General features: G+C 61.8%; 8 protein-coding genes across 8 annotated transcripts, besides 1 other annotated feature; 5 read left to right on the top strand and 3 right to left on the bottom strand.

The window, feature by feature from the left end:
* Nucleotides 1–788: a sequence feature (In-frame stop codon was detected at splice-junction site;~hypothetical protein).
* A 962-nt stretch (nt 789–1,750) lies between these two features.
* Nucleotides 1,751–3,970, top strand: PAN0_045d6398 (ABC transporter, ATP-binding protein; the record flags this gene model as incomplete). The annotated part of the gene is made up of 1 exon (XM_014798159.1): nt 1,751–3,970. The coding sequence occupies one exon, from the start codon at nt 1,751–1,753 to the stop codon at nt 3,968–3,970; it is 2,220 nt and encodes a 739-aa protein (XP_014653645.1).
* An 83-nt stretch (nt 3,971–4,053) lies between these two features.
* Nucleotides 4,054–6,207, bottom strand: PAN0_045c6397 (uncharacterized protein; the record flags this gene model as incomplete). Its single annotated transcript, XM_014798158.1, has 1 exon — nt 4,054–6,207. One exon carries the CDS (start codon nt 6,205–6,207, stop codon nt 4,054–4,056), a length of 2,154 nt encoding a protein of 717 aa, XP_014653644.1.
* Nucleotides 6,208–6,555: 348 nt separating this feature from the next.
* Nucleotides 6,556–7,902, bottom strand: PAN0_045c6396 (pre-mRNA-splicing factor cwc25; the record flags this gene model as incomplete). The annotated part of the gene is made up of 1 exon (XM_014798157.1): nt 6,556–7,902. The coding sequence occupies one exon, from the start codon at nt 7,900–7,902 to the stop codon at nt 6,556–6,558; it is 1,347 nt and encodes a 448-aa protein (XP_014653643.1).
* A 732-nt stretch (nt 7,903–8,634) lies between these two features.
* PAN0_045d6395 (DNA-dependent RNA polymerase II second largest subunit) lies at nt 8,635–12,434 on the top strand (the record flags this gene model as incomplete). The annotated part of the gene is made up of 2 exons (XM_014798156.1): nt 8,635–11,012; nt 11,090–12,434. 2 exons carry the CDS (start codon nt 8,635–8,637, stop codon nt 12,432–12,434), a joined length of 3,723 nt encoding a protein of 1,240 aa, XP_014653642.1.
* Nucleotides 12,435–15,171: 2,737 nt separating this feature from the next.
* PAN0_045d6394 (uncharacterized protein) lies at nt 15,172–20,184 on the top strand (the record flags this gene model as incomplete). Its single annotated transcript, XM_014798155.1, has 1 exon — nt 15,172–20,184. The coding sequence occupies one exon, from the start codon at nt 15,172–15,174 to the stop codon at nt 20,182–20,184; it is 5,013 nt and encodes a 1,670-aa protein (XP_014653641.1).
* A 1,081-nt stretch (nt 20,185–21,265) lies between these two features.
* Nucleotides 21,266–21,920, top strand: PAN0_045d6393 (N-acetyltransferase; the record flags this gene model as incomplete). The annotated part of the gene is made up of 2 exons (XM_014798154.1): nt 21,266–21,819; nt 21,887–21,920. The coding sequence occupies 2 exons, from the start codon at nt 21,266–21,268 to the stop codon at nt 21,918–21,920; spliced, it is 588 nt and encodes a 195-aa protein (XP_014653640.1).
* Nucleotides 21,921–21,939: 19 nt separating this feature from the next.
* Nucleotides 21,940–23,238, bottom strand: PAN0_045c6392 (terpenoid cyclases/Protein prenyltransferase; the record flags this gene model as incomplete). Its single annotated transcript, XM_014798153.1, has 5 exons — nt 21,940–22,055; nt 22,120–22,195; nt 22,270–22,502; nt 22,570–22,785; nt 22,863–23,238. 5 exons carry the CDS (start codon nt 23,236–23,238, stop codon nt 21,940–21,942), a joined length of 1,017 nt encoding a protein of 338 aa, XP_014653639.1.
* A 376-nt stretch (nt 23,239–23,614) lies between these two features.
* On the top strand, nt 23,615–23,853 carry PAN0_045d6391 (uncharacterized protein; the record flags this gene model as incomplete). Its single annotated transcript, XM_014798152.1, has 1 exon — nt 23,615–23,853. A coding segment is annotated over one exon (239 nt), but the record flags the coding sequence as incomplete, so codon positions are not given.

Here is a 23,853-nt window from a genome sequence, read left to right as displayed (position 1 = left end):
TCGAGCCTCTGGTCGACATTCTCAACCGCGCCGAGGCCGAGGGCGCCGACGGTCCCAAGCTGATCGCGCTCGAGGACGAGTGGCTGGCCAAGGCGCAGCCGGTGCGCTACGGTGACGCCGTGGCTGCCGAGCTGGAGAAGAAGGGCAAGAAGGCCGAGGCGGAGCAGTTCCGCAAGGAGGTGCTGGGCACGTCGCTGCTCAAGGCCAAGGCCAAGGCCAAGAGCCTGGGCGTCGAGATTGGCTTTGACTGGGATGCGTGCCGCACGCGCGAGGGCTACTACCGCTACCAGGGCGGCACCGACTGTGCCATCAACCGCGCCATCGCTTTCGGTCCCTACGCCGATCTGCTGTGGATGGAGACCAAGTCGCCCATCCTGGCGCAGGCCAAGGAGTTCGCCGAGGGCGTCAAGGCGGCGCGCCCGCACCAGTGGCTGGCGTACAACCTGTCGCCGTCGTTCAACTGGGACGCAGCCAAGCTGAGCACCGAGCAGATGAAGAGCTACGTGTGGGACCTGGGCAAGCTCGGCTTCGTTTGGCAGTTCATCACGCTCGGCGGTCTGCACTCGAACGCGTACATCTCGGACCTGTTCGCGGCCGGCTTTGCCAAGGAGGGCATGAAGGCGTACGTGGAGCTGGTGCAGCGCAAGGAGCGCGAGATTGGCTGCGACGTGCTGACGCACCAGAAGTGGTCGGGCGCCAACTTTGTCGACGCCTGCCTCAACACGGTGCTCAAGGCCGCCTCCACCTCGGCCATGGGCAAGGGCGTGACCGAGACGCAGTTCAAGTAGAGACTGCGCAAGCTCCCCCTGTCTCCTGTACACTACCTTATGACTTGACTAGCTCCGTCGAATCCCAGCCCTGCATTGCTTCATATCGCGCGTGACTTGAGATGGAGTTGGCATAGGCATGGCCATGAGCGGACTGAATGATGTAAGTCAAGTCAACGCGGATCTCGGGATTGTGGCCAGGGGAAGCGAATTTCGGGATGCGGACTACTGAGTCTGGACCGCGAGTCTGAGGCTGTGAGCGCCGATCGGCGAGTGGCATCGCGCAAAACTGAAAATAAAGGGCAGAGCAGTCGGAACGGCACGTCGAGTTGCTGCCGAATGTCCGTCGGAAGTTCCGACTGCTGCCTTGTGCTGGATCTGCACCTTAGCAAAGCGCGCTTTCGGCTCCTCCTCGGAGAGCCGAGAGGCTCGGAATGGAGCCGACGTAGCCAAGGATCGATTGCGTCGTCGAGAAGATGAGCAGAGATAAGCGCATGAGAACGAATAAGGCTGGGAGGCGTGGGAGGCATCTCCGAGGAAGTGCGGCTTTGCTTCCCGCGGAAAGGCCTTGGGATTGATGCTATGAGCGCGCGTTGCTCAGCTAAGAACCCGCGCAAAGCCTCGCCTTCTCCGCGGCGAGCGACACGTCGCTTGGCTCTCCACGTGGGATGGGCCTCGAATCAGGGCCGCGGATGCAGCTCCACCTGCAGGTGCAGCTCTAAGGCGAGTCGACAGCCGCTCTCCATGCAGCTGCTCCTGCTCATGCAATGCACTCTTGGCTGCAATCGCAAATTTATGGCATCGCCGAGCTCCGTCTTCCGAATCAAATGCTGTCAGTTGCAATGCTACGTAGCGCCTGATCCTCACGCACTCCGCCGAAGCGCCTTGCCTATATAGGCCCTGGGCCTTGCCGACCAAATGAGCTAGTCCTCACATCTCCCTCTGGTCGAAGCTCCTCGGATACCCATTCCCACACCCACGCCATGGCGGCCGCAACACAGCCCGTGACAGGCGTGGCCTCGTCTCCATCCACCCTGGGCGCAACCCACAATATGCGTTCCGCATCGTCGCTGTCCACGCCCGCTCCCAACTCTGTCAACGAGGCATCGCCCTCTTCGTCTCGTCCGGGCCCCAGCCACACACACGTTCCCGCCGGTCAAGACGTCTTTTCGTGGCGCGACATCACCTACGATGTGCTCCTCTCCAAGGCGCGTCGCAAGCACATCAAGAAGCACGGCACCGCCGCCGCGCCTGTGGAAAAGGCCACCGAGAACGAAAAGGCGCTCGAGGCAGAGAACGGTTCCTTCTCCCCCGCCGACTCGGAGGAGGTGCAGTTGGCGGAGCAGCAGGACGTATTCCCACACCTTCCGCCGCTCGACCCCATGCGCCGCCGAGTGCTCAACGGCGTCAGCGGCCACGTCAAGCGCGGCGAGATGGTCGCCATCCTCGGCGCCTCGGGCGCAGGCAAGACGTCGCTCCTCTCGGTGCTCTCGGCGCGCCTCGACAAGTCGTCCGAGATCGCGGGCGAGGTGCTCTACCAGGCCAAGCCGCGCGATCCCGCCACCTGGAAGCGGCTCACCGGCTTTGTCGAGCAGGACGACCTCATGTTTAGCGCGCTCACCGTCACCGAGACGCTGCAGTACTCGGCGGACCTGCGTCTACCCAAGCGGCTCTACTCGAAGCACGAGCGTCAGCAGCGCGTCAAGGACAGCATCGCCATGCTGCGTCTGGAAAAGTGTGCCGACACGCGCATCGGCGGGCCCAACCAGCGCGGCGTGTCGGGCGGAGAGCGCAAGCGCGTCGCCGTGGGCACCGAGCTCGTAGCCGACGTGAGCGTGCTGCTGCTCGACGAGCCCACCTCGGGTCTGGATGCGTTTGCGGCGCTCAACCTCGTCAAGAACTTGAAGGAGATCACGCGCGAGCGAGACCTGTATACGCTCATGACCATCCACCAGCCGTCGTGGAACATCTTTAAGCACTTTGACCGCGTCATCCTCCTCACGCGCGGACAGACGTACTACTCGGGCCCGCCCACCGCCGCACCGGCGTGGTTCGCATCGCTGGGCCACTCGCCGCCCGAAGGCGTCAATCCGGCCGACTTCTACATCACCATCGCCGAGAACTACGAAAAGACCAACGAGGCCGAGAATCGCGTGCGCGCACTGCTCTCGTCCTGGCGCACGGACGGAGACGCCTTCCTCGCGAACCATGCCGATAAGCTCGCCGAGCACGACGCGCAGGTGTCGGCACCCGCCATGGGCCGCACCATGTCGCGCATCGTGCCCAAGAGCAGCGACGCCAACGAAGTCGCCGGTTCGTGGCCCAACTCGTGGTGGCACGAGCTCGCCGTGCTCACCCGCCGCAACGCCATGCTCATCGTCAAGGACCCCACCATCGTCTTTGCCTCGTTTGGCCAGAACATCGTGCTGCTCATCATCATTGGCTTTGCATTCTTCCGGCTCAACCTCGACCAGGGTGGTGCCCTGGCTCGTATCGGCGCGCTCTTTATCGTGCCCGTAAATGCGTCGTTTGCAGTCCTCTTTCCCATCCTCGCCATCTTTCCGCTGCAGCGCAACATTATGCTGCGCGAGCGCTCGGCAGGCACATACCGCATCTCGTCGTTCTATCTGGGCAAGATCATAACCGAGGTGCCCAACCAGCTCTTACAGCGCATCCTCTTTTACGCCGTGGTCTACTGGATGGTCGGTCTGCGTCAGACGGCAGGTGCCTTCTTCATCTGGCTCGCCATCAACGTGCTCCAGGTGGGCACGGCCATCGGACTCGGACTCGTGATCGGATGTGGCGCGTCGTCGATCGAGCTGGCCAACATTTTCGCGCCCGTCATCAATGTCGTCTTCCTCCTCTTTGGCGGTAACTTGTTGCCACTGTCGTCGATTCCACCGTGGTTCATCTGGCTGCATTGGCTCTCGCCCATCACCTACACATACTCGGCTCTGGCGCAGAACGAGTTCCGTGGCCTCAACTTTGAGTGCGCCGCCGACTCGCAACAGTGCTACAGGTCGGGCCAGGACGTGCTCAACCAGTACGACCTCGAACGCTTCACCATAGCCGAAAATGCTGGCTTCCTCGGTGCCATCGCGGTCGTCTTTCTCTCCATCGGCTACGTGCTTCTCCGCTTCCTCGGCCGTCCGTCCTTCCGATACGTCAAGCCCAAAACACCGCTTTCGGCCCAATCTTCCTAGCGCATCGCGCATAGCCACATGATACCAAACCAATGATGAATGCGGATTGTTGTTTGCCATGCCAAGACGATGATGCTGGGGTGCTACAGGGTGTGAGGGGTCTTGGTGGGAGGTTCGAGTTTGATGGCGAGGAACTGGCGCGGGGTATGGAGGGTGCCTAGGGAGAACATGCGGTCAAAGAGGCCCTGGACCCACGACCGTGCTGCGCTCTGACATGCGCTCATGTGCAGTACCGAGGCATTGTCGAGTTCCCTCAGATGGCGAAAGATGACGCTGGGTTGGGGCGGTGAGAAGCGGAAGGCGTTTGCATACGCCGATTGCCACTTGTCGTGCAGCAGCCGCGCACACGTCTGTGGGTCCGCACAGCTCGCATGGCACTCGTAGTCGCGTGCCGGATTCGCCAGCCCCAGCTTGAGTAGCCGCTCCAAGAACCACGTTCGCTTGCGCTCGAGCTTGAGCAGCGTCTCTTTCGAAAGACACTCGAGCTCTTCCACCTCCCATGCTGCAAAGTTGTCCAAAACGTGTCGACTGGCTTCCTTGTACAGGTCATCCATACCGTGCAGCTCCGCCAGACGCATCGCCTCGATCGGTCGTCCTGCAAGTGCGGCTCGCAGAAAGTTGACGCAGCTCCGTCGAAGGTACGGCACCTGGAATTTGTCTGCAAACCGCAACAGCGGCCCGCAATTCCACCACGTCACCGCCAGATCCAGGTGCGGATAGATGTGGAACAGAAAGTCGTGAAACGTACCCGCCGCTTCCTCTTCCAGCTCAACAACAGCGACCACGCCTCGGTACCGCCCTCCCCTGCTGGCTCCTCGCTTTGCGCTCCGCTCCTCGGCGGCAGCTTTGCTCTCGTCGCAGACCGTTCCCGCTGGTGCTTCTGGCGGAGGGGCAGCTCCAACTTCGCAGCTCGTGCGTCGCGAGAGCGGCGGAGTGGCGAGCAACTCGAGCCTTGCGAGCGGACTCGCGCCCGAGCTGCTCGCTCCTGTGGAAGCCGCCACCAGGCTGCTTCCCGTCTTGCTCGTGCTGCGCGTGGGGATCGCCTGCAGCTTGGACGCCGATTCGAGCTTGCGCAGCGTCAGCCGCGCCGCCAGATGCTTGGACTTGGACCGCACCCGGCGCGACTCGGCTGCAGCCTGCTTGCGCTCCTGCCGCTCCACATCGGCGGTTTTGAAACGCTGCGCAGTATCGCCGTCTTCGTCAGTGTCGCTGACACTCGGGCCCTCGTCGACGCTGCCATCGTCGGTGCTCTCTGCAGTGTGCCCGCTGTCTTCCGCAGAGCTGCCTGCCGGGAGAGCAGAGTCGGCGATCGAGCACGACGATGTCGCCGCATCCTCCTGACTCCATAGCGCCGTGTGGTACGACGCACGCAGTAGACTGCGCCTCCGGCTATCCGTGACGAGGTGCTCCGGGTCTTGAACGTCTCCGGCCTCAGCGGCCAGCGCGAGCTTGTCGGTGGACGGCTCTGGATGGACAACGACGCGGTCGACGGAGGCTGCATCGTTGCCCTCCGGTGCCTGCAATGCGAGGTTGCCAGCGGCAGGCGAAGCTGTTTCACTGGCGCTGACGATGCCGTCGGCTTGCGGATCCTCATTGCAGACGGGCGATTCTTGAGTCTGATCAGCCTCTACCTCGCCAGGCGAGTCGTCTGTCGAACCTTGTGCAGCAGCGGCATCGGCGAGCTCGTCGTCGTTGAGCAGCGTCGACAGGCGCGACTCTTTCCAGTCTCCAAGCAGGACCGATGCAAAGAAGGGCGAAGAAAAGAGAAGGATATGCTTGTGTACGAAAAAGTCGACGCCCTCGACGCGGACGAGCACATCACCCCTATGCTCCGCATCGCTGCGGAAGGTCGGATGTAGCACAAACTCGTGATGCGTACTCGACGCGGTGGCCGTGGCATAATTGGCGTTCTTGAGCGCCAAGCCGCTCGACCACGACTTGGAGGTCGAGATGTTTTCGCGCGTCGAGATGGGCACTGCCGCCGTGGGCTGCGACACGGCCTGCTGCAGGTCCGACCGATGGTGCGAATGCGACACGCGAGGCAGCGCTTGCGAGCCCGCAACTCGACGCTCCTGTGCGCCACGCGCTGCTGATGTGCCGGCGTCTCGACCAGCCGCAAGTGTGGCGCCATCAAGATGATTGATCGTCGATAGGCTCGGTGGCACCAGCACTGTGGTGCGCCGCGCGATCAGCGCTGGAACCGGGTTGGTGGAGAATGAAGCTGGTGGCGGGTTCATGTTCGAAGACTAGCTCCGCGCCGAGACAGCCTTACTACGATCCGGGTTCGAGCAGCATAGGGTGGATGATCAGTGGATATCAGCGCTGTGTTGTAGATGGCGGTGGGAGGTAAAGGATCGAGACTGGTGAGGCTCAATTTGGACTGCCAAAAAGTGTGGCGCACGGACAGCTGCACGCTAAGCGCCCACATCTCGATTGGACCCTGGATTTCATACATCCCCTATCCGCTCCGCTCCGCACTTTAACCAAGTCTGCACGCAAAGCCGTAGTTCAGACGGCGCGACGAAGGCAAGTCAAGACGTCTCTAGCCAAAGGGTATATTGAAGCATCGGATAGAGGTGTGCTCATCAATCAAAGCGCTGCAGTCGACCACGGTCGCGCTTCATGCGCTCAGAGAGATCGACGCTGTCGCCAAACGTCTTGCGCTGCTGGTCGAGCAGGAAGTTGCCCTTACCGTCGCCGTGTCCCTTTGTGCGGGCATCGAGCAGCTTCTGGCGCAGCTCGGCCTCGCGACGCTCCTGCTCGGCTTCCTCCGTGTTGATCTTGCGGACGTACGAGCTGCGCTCCTGCTCCATCGACTTTGCATTCTGCTCCATCTCGCGCAGCCTTTGCAAGCGCACCTCCTCCTTGCGCGCATCGTCCTCCTCGGCGTTGCGCGGTCGCATAGCAGCTGGGCGGTCACGCGAGCCGAAACGGTCACGACGATCGTCCGTCGTCCTGCGAACATCCTGCGATTGCCGAGCACGGTCGTCGTGCGCTCGACGCTCCCGTGCTGGAGATCGGCTGCGGCTTCGAGATCGGCTGCGACTCCGCGGCCGTGTTGACTGCGCCGAGCCGTTGCGATCACGCTCTTCGTATCTGGAGCTGCGTCTGTCGTCACGGAAGGAATCCCTGTCTCGGTCCGCTTCGCGCCGGCGGTCCGGAGAGTGTCGCCTGGACGAACGGCGCTCGCTGTCTCGGCGACTCGGACTTCGATCTCTTGATGCTGCGGCGTCGTCGCCGTGCCGATGGTGTCGGCGACGACTGGATTCGCTTTGAGAGTCGCGATGGCGCGATTCCTTTCTGCGGTGGCTGTCGTGTTCGTCGTCGCGATGGCGTCTGCGACTGCTGCTGCTGCTTTCGTGTTCGTGGCGGCGTCGCTTCTCCTCTTTCCGACGTCGGCGCTCGTCCTTGGACTCGGCGTCCACGTCGATGCCTGCTTGGGCCTTGAGCTTGCGCAACCTGGCCGGGTCGCGCAGCAGCGCCTCGTATGCGGCCTGCTCCTGCTGCTTGATGGCGAGCATGGGATCCTCGCGCACCTTGGCGGCCAAGTCACGCGCCGAGTTGGCATTCTGCAGCGAAATCGGCCCCTGCTGGCTGGACTTGGATACCTTTTCCGCCTCATCTCCCTGCAGCAGCTTGTCGACGCGCTTCTTGCCGAGCAGATAGTCTTCCATCTCGGCGGCCGACTTGGAGCCCGTCGTGGCTGGCGTGGCATACATCCAGTCGACGCGGTCGACGCGCTTCTTGCCGCCGGCCTCTTCCTGGAGACGCTGGAGCTCCTGCATCTCGCGCTCCTGCTCGCGCTCGCGTCGAAGCTCCTCGAGCTTCTTGCGCTCCTCGATCGCCTCCTTTTCGCGCTTCCACACCCTCTCCTGGTTCGCCGCGACGAGAGGGTGCCACGACTTTTTCATGTTGAGGTCGCCGCCACCCATGGTGTACGGTTCGGCGCTGGCGCCGGTGGATGCACGGCACACGAGGTACCGTTGCGATCCAAGTAAGTAAAGGTGAGGATGGTGTCGAGAAGGAAGGTGGAGTGGATTGAAGACTGAGCCTCATGCGACCCGAACGAAGTTAATTAATTCGGAAAATCAATTTTAATTCACCTTTTTTGTTGGCTCACTCGTGCGAGAATGCCGCGTGACTGCGCAGAAGAAGAAAGGCGCGCAGTCTTGGCCGGTTGGGGGAGAGAGCGGCTGCGCAGAGGGCGACATCCGCAGATGCGCAGAGAGAGAGGAGAGAGAGGCAGAGGCAGATGCGCATCAATTCCGCCGCGTCGCAGCTTCGTCGCCATCATCCTTACCTCCATCCCTCCGCCTCTTCCACCCTCTCCCCCCCACCTCGTGGTTTGTTGCTCTTGCAACAGAGCCTCTGATCTGCATCTTTTCCAGCATTCTCGCCGACGTTTACGACCCTGGGTTCACCGCCGGTGCTGGCCGACTGCGTCCGATCACGCTCAACTTTCGTCTTTTAGGCCCTCGTTCGTTTGCTCTGCCAGCCCGATACGCAGCGTCGTGCGCATCAGCAGAGCGTGGCCTCCCCCACCTTCCGCCGCTAGCGGCCAACTAGCTCGGCCACTGCAGCTGCCAGCCGCTCTCCATTCGCTGCACGCATCGCCCTTCTGCATCGGTTGACGACGCAACCTCGGCGTCGCATCAGCTGCAATCATGGCGGACTCGGTGGCGTACGACAAGTACATGAAGGACACCTTCGAAGAGGGTCCCATCGACGTCGACGACATTGACGTGGCCGGCTACTCGTCGTATGCCAACGGCAAGGGCGTCGACTACGACAACGATGACGGCTACTCGGAGGAAATCACACAGGAGGACTGCTGGGACGTCATCCGCGCATTCTTCGAGGAAAAGGGCCTCGTGCGTCATCAGCTCGACAGTTTCAACGAGTTCATGTCCAACACCATCCAGGAACTCGTAGAAGAAGTCCGCAGCCTCACCCTCGAGCAGAGCGACCAGCACTCCGGCCATGCAGAGGACAAGACTCGCAGATACGAGATCGAGTTCGGCCAGATCTACCTCAACAAGCCCACCATGACCGAATCCGACGGCAGCTCCGCACAGCTCTTCCCGCAAGAGGCGCGTTACCGCAACCTCACCTACTCGGCATCGCTCTTCGTCGACGTCACACAAAAGGTGCTCGTCCAGAGCGAGGACGAGCTCGACCTCAACGGCGACGCCGCCTGGGTTCCCGAGCACGGCAAGACCGACGTGGACGAGCAGCAGATCTTCATCGGCAAGGTGCCCATCATGCTCAAGTCCGACTTCTGCTGGCTCAAGGGCCTCGACGACGAGATGTCCTACTCGCTCAACGAGTGTCCCTACGACGCCGGTGGATACTTTGTCATCAACGGCTCCGAAAAGGTCCTCATCGCCCAGGAGCGCATGGCCGCCAACCACGTCTACGTCTTCTCCAAGGCGCCTCCCGCACCCGTCACCTTCCTCGCAGAGATCCGCAGCGCCGTCGAAAAGGGCGGAAAGACCATCTCCACCATGCAGGTCAAGCTCTTCTCGCGCAACAAGGAGAAGACCGCCAACAACACCATCCGCGCCACCCTCCCCTACATCCGCAACGACATCCCCATCATCATCGTCTTCCGTGCGCTCGGCATCGTTCCCGACCGCGAAGTTCTCCAGCACATCTGCTACGACTTTAACGATACGCCCATGCTCGAGATGCTCAAGCCGTGTATCGAGGAAGCCTTCGTCATCCAGGACCGCGACGTGGCGCTCGACTTTATCGGACGACGTGGTACCACCACCGGTCTCTCGCGCGCCAAGCGTACCGTCTATGCACAGGAGATCCTGCAAAAGGAGATGCTGCCGCACGTCTCCACCTCCGAGGGCTCCAACACCAAAAAGGCCTACTTCTTTGGCTACATGATCCACCGTCTCCTCCTCGCCGCCCTCGACCGTCGCGAGATCGACGACCGCGACCACTTTGGCAAGAAGCGCATCGACCTCGGCGGGCCGCTCATGGCCAACCTCTTCCGCATGCTCTTCCGCAAGGTCACCCGCGACGTCTACCGCCACCTCCAAAAGTGTGTCGAGGAGCACCGCGAGTTCCACATCCAGGCCGCCGTCAAGTCGAGCACCATCACCAACGGCCTCCGCTACTCGCTCGCCACCGGAAACTGGGGCGACCAGAAGAAGGCCATGCAGGCCAAGGCCGGTGTCTCGCAGGTGCTCAACCGCTTCGCCTTTGCCTCGACCCTCTCGCATCTGCGCCGCACCAACACCCCCATCGGCCGCGACGGCAAGATCGCCAAGCCGCGTCAGCTCCACAACACCCACTGGGGCATGGTCTGCCCCGCCGAGACGCCCGAAGGTCAGGCGTGCGGTCTGGTCAAGAACCTCAGTCTCATGGCCACCGTCACCGTCGGCACACCCTCGGCGCCCATCGTCGAGTTCCTCGAAGAGTTTGGCCTCGACTCGCTCGTCGACATGCAGGTGGCGCACGCCAAGGCGACCAAGATCTTTGTCAACGGTGTCTGGATGGGCACGCACGACGATCCCGGCCAGCTCGTCGACACGCTGCGCGACCTCCGCCGCAAGGACGACATCTCGCACGAGGTCTCGGTGGTGCGCGACATCCGCGAGCGCGAACTGCGCATCTACACCGACGCATCGCGTGTGCTTCGCCCCGTCTTTATCGTCAACCCTCACGACATGACGCTCCTGATCAAGAAGCACCACGTCCAGATGATCGGTCAGCCCGTCCCGGCCACCGGCGAGGAGTTCCGCTGGACCCAGCTCGTCCAGGAAGGCGTCATCGAGTATCTCGACGCCGAGGAGGAGGAGTCGGTGCTCATCTGCATGACCACCACCGACCTCGAGCTCTCGCGCGAGTACAAGCAACGCAACGGCAACATCAACCTCACCTCCGCCGACCCCACCGCCCGTCTCAAGGCCGTCCACACGATCGCACCCGATACATGGACCCATTGCGAGATTCACCCCGCCATGACCCTCGGCATCTGCGCCTCGATCGTCCCCTTCCCCGATCACAATCAATCGCCAAGAAATGTGTAGTGCGTAGCCTTCCCTTGACGATCAACGACCTACACGACTCTTTGATACTGATCTTTCCTTTTCTTTCCTCTCAAAGTCAATCTGCCATGGGGAAACAGGCCATCGGCACACCTATTTCCAACATCCTTGCTCGAGCAGATTCGATGGCCCACGTCCTTTATTATCCCCACAAGCCCCTGGGAACGACTCGGTCGATGGAGCATATCCGATTCCGCGAGTTGCCCGCCGGCCAAAACTCGATCGTGGCGATCATGTGTTACTCGGGTTACAACCAGGAAGACTCGGTGATCATGAACCAGTCGTCGATCGACCGCGGCTTTATGCGCTCGCTGTACTACCGCGGGTACATGGCCGAGGAGAAGAAGGTGGGAGTGATGCAGCTGGAGGAGTTCGAGAAGCCGCACCGGGACACGACGATCCGAATGAAGCACGGCACGTACGACAAGATCGACGCCGACGGACTGGTGGCGCCGGGCACGCGGGTGTCGGGCGACGATGTGATCATCGGCAAGACGGCGCCGCTTCCGCCGGACTCGGAGGAGCTGGGCATGCGATCGAAGCTGCATACGAAGAAGGACGCGAGCATCTCGCTCAAGTCGACGGAGAACGGCATTATCGACCAGGTGCTGCTGACGACCAACTCGAACGGCAACAAGTTTGTCAAGGTGCGCGTGCGCAACTCGCGTGTGCCGCAGACGGGCGACAAGTTTGCCTCGCGTCACGGCCAAAAGGGAACGGTGGGCATCATGTACCGGCAGGAGGACATGCCGTTTTCGGCGGAGGGCATCACGCCGGACATTATCATCAACCCGCACGCGATTCCGTCGCGAATGACGATCGGACATCTGGTGGAGTGTCTGCTGTCCAAGGTGGCTGCGCTTTCGGGACAGGAGGGCGATGCGACGCCTTTCACCGAGCTGACGGTGGAGGCGGTGTCGTCGATCCTGCGCGGACTTGGGTACCAGTCGCGTGGACTCGAGGTCATGTACCACGGGCACACGGGACGCAAGATGCAGGCGCAGGTGTATCTGGGACCGACGTACTACCAGCGACTGAAGCACATGGTGGACGACAAGATCCACTCGCGTGCGCGAGGACCGGTGCAGATCCTGACGCGCCAGCCCGTCGAGGGACGATCGCGCGGCGGAGGATTGCGATTCGGCGAGATGGAGCGCGACTGCATGATCGCGCACGGCATCGCTGGCTTCCTCAAGGAGCGCATGTTTGACGTGTCGGATCCGTACCGGATCCACGTGTGCGATCTGTGCGGCCTGACGGCGCTGGCGAACCTCAAGAAGGGGACGTACGAGTGCCGATCGTGCCGCAACCGCACGGCCATCTCGCAGATCCACATCCCGTATGCGGCCAAACTGCTCATGCAGGAGCTGCAGAGTGTCAATGTGGCGCTGCGTCTGTACTAAAAGCAACCCGAAAAGCAATCCGATGTGTCACGCTTGTCAAACTCTTTTCAAAATGGCACGGCCGTCGTCATGGCGAGGGCGAGTTGCTTTGCGGGATTTGAGGATTGGATGCGGCAGTGAGAAGCTCGCGACAAAAAGGGGATGACGATGGGATTTGGCGTGCTTGAACAATTGCAGCCGGAAGGGAAAAAAGGACTCGCCAAAAAGGCGAGAGAAAAGAGGCATAAAATGTATTTAAAAAAGGACGACTTTGTTAGAGTGTCTCGAATGCGGATGGCAAGGGTTCGGGAGCGCATAGTGTTTGGCCGAGCGCGAGGGCGTTGTGGTGGAAGCGAGGGCGGCGAAAGGGGATGGCATGTGCCTCGGCTAGACGAGTCGAATGCATTGGACAAGTGTTGCACCCTGTGAGCGTTGCAGCGCAGACTGGTTGGGTTGGAAGGGGAATTGTTTTTGTGGGACGTTCTGCGTAGAAGCGCGCATGGCCGAGCGCAGTTTGGGATGCTGCATGATCGATGCCGATGTCCAAAGTCGCAGCTAAGGATGCAAAAGCCGCGTTGGGGTCATGCTTTGGACCTCCGCTCACCACTTGGACCCGGAGTAGCATCGTGACCGAGTCTTCGGTGTCCGAGGAGACTGTGTGGCATTCGGGAATGTCAAGCCGAAGAGAAAGAGAGAAAGAACGCGAGACACGACGCGTTGGGATGAGAGGGTCGTCTTGACTCCGACACTCACAACTAGCGGAGATGGATTCGAGCGGTGGTGCCTGCATGCCTTGAGCTGGCATCCGGTTGGACGCGGTGAGGATGCGCGTCGACGTCAATGTCTCTTGTCACCGAGGCCAAGGGTCCGTAACCGAGCCCCATAAGCGTGACATCTCGCTTGAGTTCACGTCCAGGTCAACATGGCGCAAGCAGGTGAGGCGGTCACAAGCGATGTACACAAGACGAGACAGGGGGAGGAGCATAGCTCGAGCTTAGGTACGTGCCTGCTCGCGATCGAGCTTGGCCGAGCGAACCGAGACATTGTTCAGCTGCCAAGAAACGGGCAACAATGCCAGTCCACCAACCATGCCAGACAATCCAGCACCACACGACAAAAGGACGACGAGCGACCAGACGAAGCCGACTCCGACCCTTGGCTCTGGGCTTTTTGTTTCGCGAGTTGTTTTGTCGAGACGCGTCGCGCGTCCCTCCCAACACCCCCAACACTTTCTTTTCTCGCTTTTTTTTTTTTTCTTCTTCGAGCTCCGTTCCGGCTCGTCACGGCAGCCAAGGGAGCAGCTGATGCAGACAAACGAGGCATGAATTTCGCCCGTTTGGTTTTTGGGATGCAAAATCATTGCCAGCATGCAACCGCGTCGCAAATGCTTGACAACCGTGCATGCCATTCGTCGCATCCCAGCCTGAGATCCCGACGCGCTTTTTTGCAAGAGCCAACGATGCGATGCCAACGTGACGCCGTGGATGCAGCAGCTGCATGGCTCGCCTCTCGCCCGGGGATGCCCGCCCGCTCGCGTTGGGTTGGTGCATCGGCAGTACACCGCGATCGCCGCTTGCGAATCCAATTCAACCGGCTCGCGTTCGGACATGCTGGCATCGGGTGATTTCAGGCTGCAGGGCACACAACACCACCACAATGCATGCTTGCTTGCATGCTTCCGAACCGCAGCACATTCAATGCCCTGCAGCTGGGCTCAGCAGTGGTGCATATTTTGGCCATTCTTACCAGCCAGCCATGCTTCGTGGCGTGACTCCCGAAAGAAAGGATGAAAACTTTTTTCTTTTTCTTTTTCAAGCGAGATCAACTTCGGCAGACCCAGGGTGGGAGCAAATTCATCTCGAGCGAAAAACACACGGCAACCGATCGTGTGCAAAGCAAAGATAGGCTTTGGACACCGAAATGAAGCCGCGCTCGGTCATGCAAAACTGCACCGGAAGTGCACCCGCCCAGTCCAATGAATGGTGGGGGATGAGCTTCATCGCCTGTTGTCAAGAATCGCATTTTCCTTTTTTTTTTCTTTTCTTTTCTTTTTTAAATTGGATTTGGATTTTGCGGCTTGGCGGGCTGGCAATTCGTGTTGGATTCATTCATGTGGAAGGCCAAGGCGGTGCGGCGGTGAGCAGTGCTGAGCAGCGCTGAGCAATGCAGAAGAGTGACAGCTGGCTGCCGTCCCCCCTTCAATCGCCTTTGCCTTACGTCGATGGCCGCTGGTCTCGCTCAACGCCATCACTTCCGACGCTCGACCCTCTCTCACCCTCTCTGGGCCAAACATCCCGACACGTTACACCGACGCGCGTCCGTCCCTTCGTGTCGACCCCTTGGAGCCGCTCCACCACCATCATCTCTGCCTCGTCCTCGAACCATTCGATTCCGTCCACCCTCACTCACGACAACGACACGCATACTCCCCTACAGCCTCAGACGCTCGACCGGCACACCAGCCCCTCTACCAGACCGCGTCGACAACATCAGCGCTCGCAGGTTTTTCGCTCGCTCGACTCGCTGCTCACGCTCGGACCCCCTCTCGAAGCTCTACATTCGGTCACATCGGCTCCCGAGTAATCACACTCCCGCTCGCATCACCGCGCCGTCACCGACTAGCACTGCATCCGCTCTACGGCTCGTCACCCGCTCCATCGCACGTGATGCTCTGATGCCTCGCGCCCATCCGCTCTAGCTCGTCTGCGCATACATCATGGCTGCCTCCCGCCCCGACGTGGCTCTCACCCAATCCACAATGTCGCTCGCACATCCACAATCACCAGCGCAGCCCTCGCCCGACTCGCCATCCCTCCACACAGACTCGATCTCGCGCTCCTCCTCGCCCATCATGTCGCCGCCACCCTCGCACGAGCACGACTCTACCATGCTCACCACCTTCGACTCGTCCATCACCCCACCAGACTCGGCCCGCTCGCCCGCAGATCGGCACGACAAGCTCGCAGCTTCGGCACCGGCCCAGCCATCTTGCTCGTCAGCACCCCTCTCGCGCGTCGCTTCCGCTGGTTTCCCGCCAGCCTCCACCAAGCCACCCGCCATCGGCAACGAGTCCAGCGCACTGCGAGCCACAGAGCACGGCGTCAGCCCCGTCATCAACGCCCTTCGCTCGCCCTATCCAGCCAGCCCGAGCTACTTTGTCACCGCCATCCCACCAGAAGACTTTCCCACCTCCTCGGAATCCACCAACGCAGAGCGCAACCGCCTCCAACGCGGCTCCCTTCTGCCTCTCTATCCCACCCTCGGCGGTCAGCTATGGGCCATCTCGCGCGAATTTGCCCTTCCCTCCGTCGGCGGTCTCCTCCTCTTCCTCGCCGACGACGGCCAGGGCAACCGCGGCCCCAGGATCGGCGATGCTGCCTGGCAGGCTCTCTGGTCTCGCTACTTTGCCGACGACGACCTCTCCTCCACATCCGCCGCCCACAAGCCTCCACCCAACTTTGCCCACAGCCGACGCTCCTCCGACGCCGCCGCCGACTCGTTTGCCCACCCTTCGTCGTCGTCCAGCGCACACGCCGCCGACCTCTCACGCTCCACCGTCGGCGAGGCCTCGTCCAGTCGTCCCACCATCCCCTACTATCGTCCCTCGCCCCGCGTAGACGCTCTTGGCTTTGGCCGCCGCGACGCACACACCGACTGGAGCCCATCCGTACGCAGCGCCGCCGCTTTCTCCGCCGGCCACCATCAGGCCAACCCACCACCACCACCACCCTTCCCAAGCCTTCCCATCGTCGCACGCATCGAGTGGCAGGTCGACACCGCAAAGGCGCCCTGGTGGCCAAGCTGGATCGCTTCCCGCGCAAACCCTCGCGAGAGGCCCTCCCATCCAACGCGCAAGAGCATGCACCTCGCACACAGCCTCTCGCAGTCGCAGGACGACGAGCCACAACACGAGTCGGATCGAGCTTTTGCCCAAGATCTGGCCCCAACATTCGAAGCCGAGATCGAGCAGCCTGTGCAGCCCAAAGTTCAGCAGCGCTCGCCCTCCACTGCATCAAATCACCAAGCCGAATCCGTTCGAGAAGCGATAGCGCAAAGGGAGGCGGCCTCCGATGCTGGCGTCAAAGCTGCGCCTCTCGAAGAAGCAGCACTCCACGACGACGGGCTGCAGCTTTTCCAGCAGCGCTTCTCCCAATCGTCCACCACCGCGCCTCTGCTAGACGAGGAGCCGCAATCCGAGTCTCAGCAAACGCAGCAGGCGCAAGACGCACCGCTGCCCACTCTGCCCACCAGGTCCGCCTCGCCGTCGGACGAGCCTGTCCAATCACAACGCGCCAGCATCGTCTCAATGAGCTCGGCCGCATCCGCATCACGCCCTGCTCTCTCCGTCTCACGCGCATCCATTCAGTCTAGACCAGTACTGCCCGCGCCTACTACTTCGTCATCGTCTTCGCACGAGGTGCAACAAGCATCTTCCCAGCACCAGCTCACACGCGATGCGCTTATGCCCAGCCACCGCTCCAACTCTGGCCAGAGTCGAACCGGCTACTCCGAGATCCTGGATGCAGCCGACGACGCCGAGACAGAGCACGACATCAGCTTCGGCAACGAGCCCCTCGCGCACGCCGGCGATTACTCGGCGCTCCCAGACTCGCCTTCCTCCGCTGCTCACGAGATCACTGCCTCGCAGCGCGGATCTACCTACGAACCAAAGGGTTTCGCGCTCCGCCACAGCTTCATCGTCGATGCCGGCGACGAGGCCATGTGGCAACATCTGCAGCATCACGACATCGATCCCATCCTCCCCGAGCCGGGCGAAACGAGCAACGCCGCGCCGTCCTTCGAGCACCAGCAGATTCCCGCAGCTTTCGACGACAACCCCCGCGATTTCGACACGCTCCACGCATCAGCCCTCGAGGCTGCCATGGCCCTGCCGCCGCAGCAGCCGATGCAGCAAGTGCCGACGCAGCACTACGCCAGCGACGCCGCCAACGATGTCTACTACAGCCCTCGACGCGACAACATGGCCCGCATCCAGAGCTGGATCGGCAAGACGCCAACCGGCCGCCCCAACTCTTCCGGCGCGTTCGACGACGACTTTGCCAACGACTTCGGCCACGGCGAGATGCAGCTGCCGCCAGAGTCGGACATCGACGAGGTCGTTGGTCTCTGGGCCAGCAAAATCCGCCAAGATCCGTATGCGGTGCCGCACATCACCGGGCCGTCGCCCTCGGTGCACGCGGATGACGATGCTGCCCAGGCCGTCGTTCGCTCAAGCGACGAGCCACACTTCCACATCCCATCGGCCGAGGCACACGAATCAGACGCCAGTCTCGAGGCAGCGCCGCCAGCCATCTCGCTGCTCAGCCCCATCCACCTCGACGCGGCGGCATTCGGAGGCGTCAAGCCTCAGCTGGGTGGCCTCACCGCATCGCTCTCGCCGCAGCTTTTGAGTCCCACGGCAGTCGGAGACGCCTTCAACACACCGCGCGCTCCACCTTCGCCGCGCTCCGTCTCGACGCCCATATTCCAGCACCACCCGCCCTCGTCGCCCGGCTCGCTGGCGCTGCCTCAAGACCGCCGCCCCAGCAGCGTCAGCCGTCGTAGCTCGGGCGATCTGAGCGACAGCCTCGAAGACATGCAGAAGGCGCTCGAGCTCCTCAGCCCCGGATGCTCGCCGAATCCTGGCGGCGGCAACAGCCCCGATCCCGCCGGTCGCAAGATGTCGAGCAGAGACAGCCTCGCGTACGCCCGCAGCCTCTCGGCCTCGGTCACGCCGAGCCCCAAGTGGATCGCGCGCGCCAAGGCTGCCACTGCCAAGAGCCGCAGCAACGCCAGAAGCCCCTTCGACCGCGCCCCGGTCTCGCCGCGTCCCGCCAGCACCTCGGCCGTGTCCGCGTCGCGATTCCAGTCGCCGCGCATCGGCATGCACGCGCCGCTCAGCGCATCCCGCTTGGTCGAGTTCAGCAAGGCAGACGCCGTGCCCCGCCTCGCAAGGACCGAGGTGGCTGATACAGAGTCGATGCGCTCCCGCGACAGCGTTCCAGAGGCGGCTGCCGGGGCCACGTCCGCTGGCGCCGAAGACACGCCCACAGTGACCGAGGACGCGCCCGAAAGCAAGCCCGTGGCCGCGCTCAGCTTGGACGCCGATGCAGCGCAGGAGCACGCAGATGCAGCGCAAGAGCACGCCGATGCAGCACAGGAGCACACCGAGTCGATCCAGGCCGGCACGCCCAAGGCTAGCCACCAAGCTCTCGAGGACGTCGAGTCCTCAGCCGCGGAAGAAGCAGCAGAAGCAGCGGCAGCAGCACCAGTCTCGGCCGTCGTGGCTGAACGAGCCATCGATGCGCCTGAAGCGGGGTCAGTTGCAGCACCCGACCATGACGGAGACGACACCACCGAGCTGTCAGCTTTCCTCGGGGACGACCACGATGACGGCATCGCCTCGATCCAACGCTTCCTGCGCGGCAAGGTCGTGTCAGCGGCGGAGTCCGACGCGTCCATTACTCAGGATCTTACCGTATCTGGCGTGGAGCAGCCGCAGACGTCCAGCGCAGACGGCACCATCATCGAACGAACGGTCAGCATCGACAGCGACATGGACTCGGTGCCGCAGCCGTCTGCGCCTTCGGAGCATGCGGACGCCGCGGACGCCGCCGACGTGATCGACAAGGAGCACGAGCATGACGAACATGCCGAGATTCAGGCGACGCAGGACGACGCCATCTCGAATGAGCGCTGGAGCCAGGTCTCGTACGCCACGGGCAAGCACACTTCGCAGATCCCGTCGCGCGTCTCGTTGCCCTCGGCCAGCTCGAGGCGTGACGAGCACCCCGAGGCGCGCACGCCCAACTTTACGTACGACGCGCTTCTGAGCTCCGAGCCCACCACGGCGGACACGCTGCTGAGCAGCACCAGCCGAGGTGACGAGCGTCTGTCGGCCGCCAGCGATGTGGTCAAGGCGTACCTGTCCAGCTCGCCATCGGACGAGGCGTTTTTCAAGTCGCCTGGCCCGTCGAAGCTTGAATCGGCGGATGCATCTGGACTTGGCCAAGGGGCAGCCTCTGCGCTTCCTCAGCCGATGTGGCAGCAGGACTCCGCAGCTAGCGACGCCGCCTGGCCGCACATCGACCAGGTGCCCGAGGTGAAGGACGAGACGAGCCAGGGAGGTGTTGTGCCGGTGCTTGCGTACCGCCTGGCGTCGTCGCCGGTGCACGCCAGTCCGTTTGGGATGAGCCGGCCGCTGGCTGGCACGCACGACTACAGTCTGGACGAGGAGGAGATCCGGACGATGAACGAGGACACGCGTGCGGCGGTGCGCGAGGCGCTGTCGCAGTCGACGTCGCACCATGTCAACCTGCCAGCGTCTGTTTCTGCGCCGCTGTCGCCCAAGAGCTCGACGTCGCCGACGCTGTCGAGCCACTCGTCGCTGGGCGACCAGTTCCGGCGACGCGGATCGACGTCGAGCCTCAACCTCACGTCGGCAGGGGCGGGCAGTGGCAGCAACACGTCGTCGCCCAATCTGGGTGGCACGACCAAGCGGCGTCCGGCGCGGCTGAATCTGGACATTGACGGGCTGGCGAGGTCTCCGCCCGCCGCGGCTTCGCGCAGGTTGCCGTCGACGTCGCCGCGCTCGCGCTTTGGCCAGCTGCCGCCCTCGCCGTCGCTGCATCCGAGCTACAAGGCGGCGACGTCGAGCCCGCTCTCGACGTCGTTCCCCATCATGGGCGCGCATCTGGGCAGCCCGCAGGGAAAGCACTTTCTCCCCTCGTTGCCCAGCGTCACCTCGATCGAGGCCGAGCTGGCCGGCTGAACCTACGCGCCCCGGATAGCGTCGCATCATGTAGCCAAAGTAGCGCTTGTAATGAGGCGAACGGTGAAGAGATAGAGTTTGAGCTTAAGCTTGCGAGTTTGAGCGTGGGTGGGGTGTGTTGCGGGAGTTTGCTGCAAAGCACGTACGTTGAGCTAGAATCGGATTGTGGTTGGAGCACTTTGGCTGACGATGGGTGGGTTGATGCGACCCAAAACGGAACGATTGGGCGGCTGTGACGCTGCGCTGGTAGGTGTGAGGCTGGCCACACACGACGGAGTAGCGACGGTGGGAATGCCGACAGCGACGACTGCACTCTTCGGCAAGATCGAACCTTGATAGCAACGAGTCCTGTCTGACAGGCACTGGACCAACGAACACAAGCCCCAAGCAGCTGTCAAAAGGTGGGCAACCACTGTCTACCGCATCTTTCGCAGTCAGACATTGGCGATCGCAAGCAGAATCAGCCTCCTCCGCACTGTAACGGCCGATCGCAACTCGTTCCCGCGCCTCACTGTCGTGAGCCTCACCAGACTTAGAGTACGCTTCAAACTGTGTTGATCGAGACGCAAGATTCATCTGCACCATCGCTGTCTGCATCCTCGTCTCTCGTCATCGTTCTCCATCGCCGTGTCGTTTTTGTAAGATCAATTTGACTCCTCTCGCTCATTCTCTGTTTTCGTGCGGGGCATGAGTGAGGATATTCAATTGCTTGTGCGGGTGTCAAAGTTAAGGTGGCGCAAGGTCGGCTTTCGCCAGCTATCTCCGCGAATGGCAAGCGTCTGTCAGCTACTCTCAGCGCTCAGGTTGTTGTAGCGCGCGTGAGCTTGTAGTGTCCCGCAACTTACGGCGCCCCATGCCCCCAGGTCGCCGAGCGCGTGGAGTCCAGCCGTGGTTGCCGGGTCGATATATTGGAGAGCCGATTTTTTGAAATATGTTAAGTTGGAGTCGTGGACCTCCACCCCTCAAATGCCTGGCGGAGCGACTCGAGGTCTTGGCACGCACACCACCATCTCGAAGCTGCGGACGCTGCGGATCACTCGGAACTCAGGCACATAGAACCCGCTTGGGCGTTGGCGCAATCATGTCGCTGCTTCGACCGTTCCGGGCGACGGATCTGTTCAAGTTCAACAATGTCAACCTGGACCACTGGACGGAAACGTACACACTGTCGTTCTACCTCTCGTACCTTGCGCAGTGGCCCGACCTGTCGTTCCTTCAGACCGCGCCCTCTTCGGGACGGACGATGGGGTATGTTATTGGCAAAGCCGAGGGTCGCGAGTCCACCTCTTGGCGCGAAGCTCCTACACTGCACGGCCACGTGACGGCCATAACGGTCGCACCCGAGTACCGTCGATTGGGACTGGCCAACGGCATGATGCATCTGCTCGAAGACGTCTCGAACCGCGTCTACAATGCGTACTTTGTGGATCTCTTCGTAAGACCCAGCAACACCACTGCCGTCACAATGTACGAAGGACTAGGGTATGGCGTGTATAGAACAGTCAAGGACTACTACTACAAAGGCGGCAAGGACGGTGGAGACGAAGACGGCTTCGACATGCGAAAAGCCCTGCCGAGAGATAAGGACAAGAGAACCGTAAGGAGCAATGGCAGGAACTTTACCGTACAACCAGAGTAAGTCACAAACTCCCCCTTGTCACCATCACTGTTTACTGACTCTTCGTTATCGTTGCGCACACAGAAACACGATCTTCGAACCAGCCTATCGACCTTAATACAGTGACATTCCCGCGCTTATGACGATGGCGTTTGAAACGGTCGATCAATGCGAAGCGCACGCGTGACGCGCAGAGGCATACAGTACGTCGGATCGACCTGTTGCAACCCCTCGAATCCCAACAGCGAAAGTCCTGCTCCGACAAAGACCCAGTCAGCGTTTTGATCCCGAGTCCTTCGCGTGCACTGCCAACTTACCTGCACATCCAAACACGGTGTGGAAGACGTCGGTGACGTTGTCCGGTCGATCGGCAATGCCGCCCTCGTCCGGATCCTGTGCCCACACGCCCCAGGGTGATGTTGGGTCAATTCTGCGCCACTGTGGAGGATGGGTTGGTGGGGACATACCTGTGCCGAGAGGATAAAGTTCTTGAGCTTATCCGCGTTGATCCAGTGCAGCCTGCGGATGACGCTGAGGGTGGACAGCACCCACCAGCTGTAGCAGACGTCCTCGAGCTTCTGCGGTCGCCCGTTGAGGCCGCCATTGGGCAGCTGTCTCTCGGCGAGCCATGCGCCCACGCGGTCGCAGTCGATCTCTTCCAGAGCCTCCAGGATCGATAGCGCGCCCACGCTCACCCACGCTGCCCAGTTCAAGGAGGAAGAGTCAGCATGCGGTCTCGAGATTGGCAAGATTGGACAAGAGCGTACCTTGTGCGGCGTGGCTTTCTGCGCCTGGGTCGGTGCCGAAGCCTCCGTCGGGATTGTGGCATGCGAGGATGTAGCGCACGGTGCGATCGCGGTCGAGCTGGTCGAGTGCGCCCAGATGCGCAAGCGCCGATACCGCGCAGTACAGGAAGCGCGTATCAATCTCGCCCCACTTGTCGCCCTGAATCGCACCACTTGGCAGCTGAAGCCCCAATAGAACTGCACCGCCGGAGATCAAGGCCGGTTGATCAGCGACTCTGCTTCTCGCGTTCCGGCTGATGTGGAGAGCTGCTTACACTGTACGAGTCTGTCACGGACGCCTCTGGTATCGAGTTCGTCTAGCGCGTCCTTCATGGCGAGGATCTGGATGGCGGAAAGCGTGCTGTGCACGTGCGCATCGTGGCCCGGAAACGAGCCAAAGCCAGCGGTGTCGTCGTTCCAACAGCTAAACACAAAGTCGATGAGCGCCTGGCGGTCGAGCACCTCGGGTCTGCCCAGGATCTCGAGCGCTGCGAGGCCCCAGTAGACGCCGTTCATGCGCAGGTGCGTCGTAAAGTGGTAGGCGAGCGAGTCGCGCTTCTTGTCGAGCGCCTCGACGAACGCGACGTGCAGCGGGATGAGCAGCTCGCCCGGTGGTGCGCGCGGTGTTGCGGCTGCTGAGGATGTCGACATTGTGCATCAACGCCCCCGTGTGCTGTTGAGCTAGGGTGAAGATCGTGATGTGCGAAAGGGAGGAGGAAGGTCGTTGAGATGCCGGCCTGACCAACACCTCAAAAAGGCCGATCGCCCGATCGAGACGCGCCTCCACTTTTGGCCGTCTTCGCGCCGACTCAGCCAAAAGTGTTACTTTTGGGTCCATTCCACAGGGACCCTTCCTTGTCATCTGTCACCCACCTCATCGACCGCTGCCTCAACAACCGCGGCGGCTCAGACCAGCTCAGCTCGTCCCACTGACAGCGTCTTCAATGCTGCATCTTCGCCTCTTCACCACCACAGTCACTCGCGGCTGATCCGCTTCTGCAGCCACACGCTCACGCCACGAGACATCATGGCGCCGCCTTCGCAAAAGCCAGCTGGGGCGCAGGCCACCATCAGCGCCTTCTTCAAGCCCAAACCCAGCTCCAGCTCCAGCTCCAACGGCGCTAGCTCATCTGCCGCCCGCCCTCCATCAGAGCCTCCATTCAAGAAGCCACGCCTGGCTGTGTCCGAGGCACCTCGCCGCGAGACCTTGGCTCGCATGGACAGATGGCGCTTCGAAAAGGACACCTCCACCACCACCACCACCAC

This window comes from Moesziomyces antarcticus, assembly GCF_000747765.1.
Source record: "Moesziomyces antarcticus DNA, scaffold: scaffold_v10045, strain JCM 10317, whole genome shotgun sequence".
Taxonomy (NCBI): Eukaryota; Fungi; Basidiomycota; class Ustilaginomycetes; order Ustilaginales; family Ustilaginaceae; genus Moesziomyces; species Moesziomyces antarcticus.
Note: the sequence above shows the minus strand (reverse complement) of the source record. Positions and strands in the feature narration are given on the sequence as shown.